The sequence below is a fragment of the Bombus impatiens genome, unplaced genomic scaffold (genome assembly GCF_000188095.3).
Source record: "Bombus impatiens unplaced genomic scaffold, BIMP_2.2 scf_0017, whole genome shotgun sequence".
Lineage (NCBI taxonomy): Eukaryota > Metazoa > Arthropoda > Insecta > Hymenoptera > Apidae > Bombus > Bombus impatiens.
In genome coordinates, this window is record NT_176436.1 from 1,465,468 (window position 1) to 1,475,774 (window position 10,307).

Here is a 10,307-nt window from a genome sequence, read left to right on the forward strand (position 1 = left end):
CGGTAAACATATCCCACTGAAATTATTTCCAACCGTGAAACCTAAAGAACTTTGATCATGCTCAAAGTTCAAGTACATAACAGAGTTTAACAATTATTATTTACATTGGACCTTTTTAACCGTAAGATGAATTAATTTCTCTTTCTCTTTTCTTTTCGTTATACAATTAAATCTTGACCGTAAGCTTCAACTTAATTTTTGCATAGTTTTCAATACACGTCATTTCAATTATTAATGTTTTATCGATGAACATTTTAAGACTTTATATATTCTAGGTTTTTCAACCCTAACGTTTAAGGAAAAAATTCTATTACTTTTTTTTTTATCCTAAGGAAGGAGAATTGAGCTTAATTGAAAAGAACTCGCTTGTTTTTTTTTTTTTTTTTTTGACGTCAGATTTCACTTTATTGTTTCTCTCAGCCAATAAAAGGAAGTGGTATGGGCCTAAACAGCTAGGCGATACAGATACTGTGTTACATAATTTGCGGAACGAAGATACTAATATATCGGAGTGCGTTATACCTTTCGTTTTTGGATCGACAAGAATTTCTCGCGCGTGTGGATTATATGCTCTCTCTTGGACAAAAGTTTTTATGTTCGTCTCGACATATTTCTTGTTACAGTTACACATAGAGAAAGTCTAGTTTTTAATTGTACGATGCCTATGAGGAAAATCTAACACTCATAAATATTGTTGCCGTAATACGTCAAGTATATATATGTGTGTGTAGATACATCGTGTGATGTCGGTATATATGTATAATAATAAATGTTAATTAATAGTAATGGATCTAAAGTTAAGTTTCGTATGCTGTAACGTAAGCAGCGGGGAAAAAATGTAGCGCTTCCGGTGAAAGCCATTACCGTGGAAGATAACACTGACAAATTGATTACAAACTCGGTTACTAAGTCACAAAAAGTAATACAAGTGTGGATCGTTACAAATTACTAATTAATAATATTTATATTATATAATAGTAATGTGTATATCAGGCAAATTACCTCTTAGTACCTACAAGTATTTCCTTTCTTTCTCTCTCTCTCTCTCTCTCTCTCTCCCTCTCTCTCTCTCTCTCTCTCGCTCGTTCTCTCTAACACACGAATAATCAAAGTCGTTTTATCCAGTATCAAAGAGACATGTTAAAATACTATTATAGCCTAGTTAGTAATCTGGGCAAAAGAGGCAGAGTTTGTTTTTACTTCGGGCATGAATCTCTCTGCTTTATGTGATGTAACGAAGATTTTTGTCAGTTTCCCGTTCAGCTTTGACATTTCTGATCGACTTACAAATGCCTAACACATAATATTCCAGAAAAACACGAAAATACGTTGAGAATTATCGAAGGTTCGAAGAAATATTACATCGATTATCGTAAATATTTGGTCGATTACGCGTTACCTAATCGTTTATTAAAGATTGTTAAGCTTACTATTTAATATTATCGCTATAATGCCGCATAGTATTAAGTTTATTTACTTATATATCGAGGCGTTTTTAATCAACTTAAAGATTAAAATTCATCAAACGTACCCTGAATTATATTATTATAAATCTAAATATTTTTCTTCTTTTTTTACCCGCTAACAAGCGCTCTCTCGCGTGCATCCATTTGTTTATTTTACGCAAACATTTTCTATTTTACTTGTCTCGTTGAACAAGGAGGCGTAGTTATTGTTGTACGTATGTATGCACCGTTGTTCTTTTCTTAGTTGTGCCGTTAGTTCGCGATTCAACTGTTTTCAACGAATTATTGTTGCTACATATAAATAGTACGATGTTAGAATGTATAATCAATTCTGCATTGTAACGAATTAATCAAGAGATTACAAGCCTTCCAAGTATGCGTTACTGGCACTTGTTTGCTAAGTAAGGAAGAAATTCATTAAATGACACGTATCCTAGCAAGTAACAATACACACTATCAATTATAATAAAGAGTATAATCCGTAAATAGACCGTCCTCGATATTTAAAAACACAAATTATTTTTTCTTTTTTTTTTTTGGTGACAAGAATCGAGTTTTTAACCTCGAAGCTCGTCGGGTTTTTTCACATTCTTCTTTTTTCGAGCCTATTTCGAGTAACAATTTTAATAGCATAAAGTTGTTCTCATTTAGAACTCGCAATTACAGTATACACACACACACCAGGAGATTAGTCTCACGAGTGTCGGAATTGTCTCGACCTGCGATAAGAGTGCAAGCTGATCTCGAGCGATTGTTCGTACTCGAACGATTCCCTCGAAATATATTGAAAAATACACTTGGGTGTTTCTCTAACGCAGAGTTCGACCTCGTATACTCCGCATTACACGAAACTGAAAAATGACAATCTCCCCCGTACCCCTCCATTACCCGTGAAATGCATGCGGTCGAATGGAGTACTCTCTCTAATCGACACGTGCACACGTTCGTTCTGATTGTTAGAGGCATGGAACTCCTCACCAGCAGGTATATACGATTGGAATCGCATTCCTAACCACAAGTTTGGAGAACAAGCAAACAGCGATTTGCAGCAGTAATCATGAGATATATAACATCAAAGGCTGACATTGAATAATCATCAGGGCGCGACAACATTGCGCCCATTCCGTTCAAATCTATTCTCACCCCGGAGGGATATCCAAACTTGGAAACCTACGCAATAAAAGAAAGTTTGGATCGTTAAAGAGAGTGGTTTCCTTTAAGTCTCCTTGAAATTGGTCTCCTTGAAATTACGGAGACAAACAGAAGAGTTCCACACATGCAGCGTGCCAAAGTTATTCAAAACAGTGAATCAGAGGTTGGATTACACGCTCTTGGAGATTCTGCCCCTCCTCGGCATTTAAATATGTTCATCGGGTGGTATTTCTGGACGAGAGTCAGTAAACGTCACGTGAACATCGTGGGAGTATCCGAAATTTCGGTCTCGTCTTTCTCCTTCTCTCTTGTCCGTAAGCGTCTGAAACGCACCCCGAGAACGTGCCTATTTAAGCTCCTCGCGCTTCCGCGACTGAATCAGACAGTCGATACTCGTATCTGTGAACCGCGTTGTATTTCTTCGCTCTAAGTTCTCCTTCTACGTGCGAAAAAAAGGAAAAGGTATTCAAAGGTGTGTGTCCGTTTGTCATTTGTTTGTAATCACGTCTCTTACATTTCTCACGTTCCAAAGAAATAGAAGTCGCTTGGGTAGTACTTGATTGTTTTGGAAGCTTATACTGTTTGCTTCTACTGGTCGTTTGTTCTTTTTTTTTTTTTTGTATTTTTTAAATATTCTTTTTTTTTGTTTTCTTTTTCTTCTTTCATCGTTATGAGTGTAAATCGGTCAGTGTTCTTACTTTCGTTGGACGAAAAGAAAAAACGCGCAACGACGTTTCACCGTATGAAATAGTAACCTAAAATAGTAAGGATCCTAAGCTAACCGTACTTAAGGACTAAGTACACGTCTAGTATATGTCCCCTTAACGCGTCAAAAGTATCGGTATCACCTAATCCAATTAGCGTTAGAAATCCTAGGAACGCTGGTATTATGTCAATGTTCTTTTTTTTTCTCCCTTCCACCTTCAAGGTAATCGATCATCGTCAACGATATTATCCGTTTGCGCGCGTTTAAAGATGGTTATCAACGCACGGTCTAATCATGAAAAAGACTAACACGCTTCTTAACGAAGAATCGCCTTCTACTATACGCCCATAGAAATGCATATATACGGTACACGTTTCGTGCTCCTCCCTTACTAAACACTAGAGAAGTTTCGTCCATGAAGATATCGAGGATAATAGTTTCACTTCGAAACGTAGTAGTTTAGTAGTAGTAGTAGCATTTGGAAACTTAGCGGTCTAACTTACATTTTAAGATACAATCGTCGAAAAGCATGATTTAATTGTTAAGTACACTCTTTATCAAGTTCTGGGTTACGACACCATACGACACGCCTTTTTAATAAAGACGACGCTTTTCCCTTCTTTTCCTTCCTTATACATTGTTAACTGTTTCTCCTCCTACAATATTCCCTAACATCTTATATATTTTACCTTTCTTCGCTGTATGTTATTATCTCCTTTTAGTGTCCGAGATTAGTATTCTGATCGTAGGAATTAGTAAACGTTCTTAATTGCCGGAATACATAGACGGCCGAGGAACATAATTATTGTACGTTCTTCAATACGATTTTCCAATTAAAATGTTATTCGATCTTTATGCATCTCTGGTTTATATTTACTACAGCCGAGATTTTAACGTGCGTACAACTGGCCAGAATATTTATACAATTCCTGCCACTTATGCTTCGACTACTCCTAAAAACGAATAGAGTGGTACACTCTTGTTTCGTTTCTTTTTTTTTTTTTTTGTCGTATCTACCTTCTATATACCTAGGCTCTTACACGTAATCTAAACCTATAGCATAAGTTACATTATGCGTAATTCGATGGAAATGCAATGTCTTAATAGACTTTTCTTCTTTATCGTCCCTAACACGTTGTAAACGATATAAGTTCTAGATTCCCCTTAATAGGCGAGATCTCTGCTTCACCGAAGAAACACAACCGCGTCTTTGATGTCATAAAACAAAAATTCGTCACACAATTCTTTGCCAATTCTAAATAGAAATTATTTTGATACTCTCATTTCGTGGACGGTTCACGTAAACTCTGTTACGCTCTATTCCTAAATGTTTGCCAATTTGATGTCGCGAATATTAATTTCTTAATGTTATATGCGCGGTGCGATTCTTCACAGAGTAATCTCCCTTTTTCTATTTTTATAGATGTTCGATTCTCAAATTTCCGATTAGAAATGTCAAATTATTTTGACTGTTGATCGAATGTAAGTCCCCGTTTAGAATATGTTAAACATATGTTTCGGTTAAATTCGTTTTGATTAGATTTGAGTTAGCTAACGCGAGTATTGGATTGTGTCATGTGCACGTTCTTTAATTACGGCGAGAGACAATAGTGTTCGGCTTACGCTCTGGCAGCTATTCGTTTTTCGATGGAAAAGTTACGAATTATCGATTATCCGTGCGACAAAGATTCGGAACGAATCGCTACGGCTCCTACACTTATTAGCCTTCTAAAAATCACTTGCTGTGCGTTCGAGTAAGACCCTAATTAATGTATTCGTCGATGAATATGCGCTCGAGGAAACGCGTAAACAATAATGGAACGACATTGTTGTAATTTGCTGTGTTAAAAATCGAGACATTTATTCTACGCTAATCTGCGGTAATAGCAACAGCTCTCATGATGCTTAGTGATTTGTTCACTTTACAAAAAGATTCCTAAATTGGTCATCCTCGCGTTAATACTAGAAGACTCGCAATAAAAGAGAATCTGTTCCTTTCGTTTGAATTGTATCGTGATTTGGTGATTTTCGTTCTGGTGTCAGGACTGTTATTAATTACAGCCGTTGCCCGAGATGAATCTACTTAGATCGTGTTCCTTATTATAACACAATAACGATAGGCGATTGTGCGATTTGACACACGTTTACGTGCTTTCTTTCTTTTAAGCTCAAAGGAATCTGCCTGGCATGTTCTTAATTAAAAACAGCTTACAGCCTAACTCTTAATCCGTCAAACTTCTGTCTCACGTTATAAACGTTTAATTGTCCTGTAATATTATATTTAACCACGTGTCAAAACGGAGTATCCTCCTTTCTTGTTATTTTCTCCTGTATATATCATCATTGCGCGATCTATACTACGTCCTAAAATCGAAAAGCAAGAACTGACCGATATTACTGATTTTCTTCATTGTTCATTACCGTTTCAGATGTCGGTGGTGCCATTGATATTCCGTGACTGGTGGGACGATTTAGATCGACCCATGTCCAGATTGATGGACCAACACTTTGGCAGAGGATTAAATCGAGACGAACTCCTATCACGGTTCTCCGATCTCAACCTCGACAGGCCTCTACGTTCGATCTTTCGCGATAGATACTACCGTCCCTGGAGGAACGTGACGCCTCAGCCCTCGAGTGGATCGAGCACGATCCAGATCGACGACAAGGACAACTTCCAGGTTTGTGACCATTTTATGCGTCGACCTTTTTCAGATGTTTGTACGAGTAAATCGCGTAATCGACAATTGCGATGTGACTCTACTGCAAACTGAACTTAGACTTGCAAAGCCCCATGGGATGATGCAGGATACATCGAATGAATCGTAAGATTCTTATTGGATCTGGAGGATCAAAGCGTATGGTTCGTTTGATCTGTCTTTGCGTATGGTTAGGGAAATAGATCCAATGACGTAGGTGGAAACATAGGCTCGGTTCTCTTGACATTAATTTCTCGCTGTTGATCGGCGAACAAGGGAAGGTATTGTTGTTTCTAGTATTGTCGTTTTCTTACTCTTTGAGAAGCTTTTCAAGAATCATTTCATGGATTGATTGATTCGGCCATCGTTGATGTACCGTTGATAGGATTATAGAGAATCGCGAGCCATATCCATAGTTATCACTCGATAGTATCTAACCACACCTATTGTCAAAAACAATAGGTATAGCTAGGATTACCCTTCTGGTTCGAGTGGTAACTATGGATATGGATCAGATGTGATCTCTTTGGAAGACTACAGTTAATTAGATGTCACTGGATTATCAAATCAACAATTACCGATAGATTAATAACGGATGTTTATATCTTACGAATTTATTGCGTCGCTAAGAAATCGTTTCGAATTAATATTTCGATTTATTTGAATTTAGAGACCTTTTCCTTTGGTCAATTTGGAATAATTTAAAGCAATTTAGTTGGCACGCGTTCTCAGATAATCTGAGCAGTGTATGTACCCTATTGCTATTTCTGTCAATAGTACTATGTGTGATGCTTGCTAGAAACGAACCTGTGCGTTATCAAATTTCCTTTAGTTAAACGCCAATTTCAGGGCTAAGCAAGCGATTTACGTTTGATCTGTTGAACATAGTCCTTTTCTTGACACCAGTGATTCTACTAATTTTTGTTATTCGTTACAGCTTCTTCGTAACTCGTCCGATGGCCTCTGAAAGTTGTCGATCGTAAATATATGTTATTAAGCGTGAAATCGTTGTTGGAGGAGGGGCGCGTGACACGCTTCGATTTTACACATTGTTCGTACAGTTTCACTTTGTGTAACGTTACTGTGGAACTCCGCGGGGATATTTGATTTCGATGTACGAAAGACGGCCTCAAGTCGCCACTATACTTTGCATTAGAACGGTTAACAATATGACGTCATTACTATTTAATCGTGATATCTCGACGTGAATTATAGAATCTACGTGTCACTGGATGTTTTCTCGTTTCAAGAACATGCGTTCAAGATCGTTATTGTACGTCACAGGATGGGAGAGTACTGCTGCAAGGGGCTGGACGTGGGATTTCTCTCGTCTTCAATAGGATGCCACGCGTACGTGGAATCCCATGGAAGAGGAGAGTTGAAAGAAAGGATTGAGAGTGTTTAGGGTCGCGTTAATTTGTTATAATAATCGAACAAGGTCGAGAACGAAGACAAAGGAGAGAAGACGATGTATTTTGTTTAACCGATTAGAAAATTAGCTGCAACTTTTGTTAGATTTCGCTTATCAAAACGTCAAAAGGAAGATAGTTAATATTATACAGCTTGTCTAAAAGAGACAATTTGGTTCCTTAAACCTGGTTGAAGCTTGTTCGTGCAATTTCAAAAAACGTGTAAATCGTGATTCTTCAAATAAGTCGGACGCTTCGAATGTTTGAAATATACACGATATATGCGACACGACTTGAAGCAACTCTGTTAGTAACACCCAAATAAATATGCTTGAAATTCGTTGGAAATTTAACGCTCTATTATAATCTTTTATTGCTAGTATTCGATCGGATTTTGAAGATTCACAAAGATAATCCTTGTACGCGTCATTGCAAGCACCACGTATATATTCAGTCAACGGCTATCCCATAACTTTCGGCCGGAGCCAAAAAGTAATGGGATAGCCGTCGTTGGTCTTAGATCGTATGTAAAAAGTTAGTTGAAAGAAGATTAATTATTTGTCCAGCCAGTAAAAACGGATTGGTATTCGGAATATTAATTATTGCTAATGGCGTTGAGCGTTAAATTAGGCTTCGAAATAGCTACGAGTCAAAGGAAAACTCGAGGAAACGAAGAATAAAGAAAAATATTGGTCAAAGACCAATATTTCACGAGTAAAAGATGCTTTCGATAAGAGGAACGAGCAAAAGAAAATATCAAAAGTAAGCGAACTTCTAAAAATGAATTTCAAAAAGACACTATATATATAGTATATAATATATAATGTATCATGTATAATATATAATATATAACATATATTTCATATAAGTATCTCAGCTAATTACGAAAATACGTATGACACAAGGTGGCTCTGTTAAATTTTAAGCAATAGTGAGGCAATAGCCACCAATCAGACCCGCATTCCTTTGCCTATCAAATTTCTCATCTCTGCACAATTATATACACATATTACGAAGCTTGTAAGTTCAAAGATCAGAAAAAGTTATCTTTTTTGTCTACGTATCGGTATATTTGATATTTCGAACTGGATAAAACGCCTGGAATATTTGTAACCTTTCGAGCATAGAATGTTTAAAGCACATCACACACACTCGACACTTCCCTTTCTCGTAGATTTTTTCTGCTTCTAATTGTTTTAGCTGTTTTACATCGAATACAAATTGTTCTCGTTTGGTTTGTCTTTCTTAAGTAACCGTTGTAACTTAGTAACTCTCGCTTTGATATCAAGGGATTATTTGAAAGCTTCTTTAAGTAATTATATCGCCACAAGCTAAATATGTTCAATAATTTGAATACACTGGATTAGAACAGGCTAAACATTTACTGGCCCATCTCTCTCTTTTTTACTGTTTCTCTTTTATTTTATCATAATATCGTGCAATTGGAGTTTCTTTAATACAGTGAGCGAAATATTTGTTCCACTATTTCGCGGTTTAACGGTCGATTAACTTAGGCTGAGACAATCTAAAGTGATAACCTTTTCTTTTTATATTGTTGTCATTTATGAATTTTTATCATAGGTGTCGTCCAATAAGTACAGAACGTGTTGGAAATATATATCCGTGTTTAAGAAGATAAGAAATCAAATGAAATGAACGAAACGTCGTATCTCGAAATCTCGAATGTATCGAATATTATTTTTCAAGACCTAGAAACCTAGTTGTGGAACGTAAAGAAAGAAGGAAGTGGGAACGAAATAAGCGCATTCGTAAAGGGAAATACAGAAAGAATTAAAGGAGATAGTGTAACTCAAAAGAGACAAAGAGAAGGAATTAATGAAGCCAAACGAAAAAAAATATTAACTAAAAATATCAAATATCTCTACGATTGAAAAGTAATACTATCAACGTAACGTTTCAATACAGAACTGTTATAATGAAGCAATTCGATCATCGAATTAAAAGTAATTATAACAGAAGAAACAACAAAAAATAAAAAAAAGGGGGAAGGGGGCACAATCTTCAAGGAATACAATCAACGAAACGAACGGGGGGGGAAGGGGGCACAATCTTCAAGGAATACAATCAACGAAACGAACGAAAGAACTGGAACACCAGAAGGCCCGAAAACCGATTTCTGTTTCTGCCACTACTACTACTACTATTACTACTACTGCTGCTGCTGTTGCTGTTGCTGCTTTCCCCCAGCATGTTCTTTCTCTGCTGCATAATTCTCTATCTCAAGTTTGACACATAAAGGATTCTAAAAATTGATTTCTCTCCTCGCCTTACAACCCTCTCTTTTCAAATGGTTCACAGCTCTGTGTAGTGGTATAAAGATTCGGAACGTTTTTCGGGGCTATTACAATTTCAATTTTTTGGTTCCTTCTCCTTTTATATATATATATGTATATAGGGACCCCCTCCCTCAAGGAAGAGGGGGCTTAAAAATGTTGTGGTAAGATGAAGTCAGGTCTCGAAAACTACTATTTTTCTTCAAAAAAACTCGAATAGCGAAAAATTGTCAAAATTTTGTAGCAAAAGAAGTTTTGTTTACACACAATCCGAAACGTACACGCGACTATTTTCTGACAGACACACGCTTTATTATGCCGGAAGTTCCTTCCAAAAATCACAGTTTAACCGGCTTTCGCCATTCTCGTTTCTTTGTTTTTTTCTCTTTAACTTTTACACTCGCAAATGGATTTTGTTTCCGTTTCAACAAACGATACCAAATACCTTGAAATATTCAAAGGGGACGACTTTTCTTTGTCATTGAAATCCGGAAAAAAAACGGATCGTTACATGGATATCGTATCAGTCTTCTTTTTGCTTCTTCTTTATATTTTTTTTTTTTTTTTTTTTTTTGACAGAA

The 10,307-nt window shown here is 36.6% G+C and overlaps 1 protein-coding gene and 1 long non-coding RNA gene across 3 annotated transcripts in view; one reads left to right on the forward strand and one right to left on the reverse strand.

The window, feature by feature from the left end:
* Positions 1-2,051: 2,051 nt before the first annotated feature.
* Positions 2,052-4,931, reverse strand: LOC105682167. The gene is made up of 2 exons (XR_001102827.3): positions 4,457-4,931; positions 2,052-3,639 (listed from the first exon to the last, which is right to left on the reverse strand). It is a non-coding gene; the product is annotated as an uncharacterized LOC105682167 (long non-coding RNA).
* Positions 3,638-10,307, forward strand: part of LOC105682143 (protein lethal(2)essential for life) — a 10,222-nt gene continuing 3,552 nt past the window's right edge. For both annotated transcript variants that reach the window (XM_033318677.1, XM_033318673.1), the window contains exon 1: positions 3,638-6,005. In XM_033318677.1, coding sequence (XP_033174568.1) covers positions 5,754-6,005 — 252 coding nt within the window. In that variant the 5' untranslated portion in view covers positions 3,638-5,753. The remainder of the gene's footprint in view (positions 6,006-10,307) is intronic.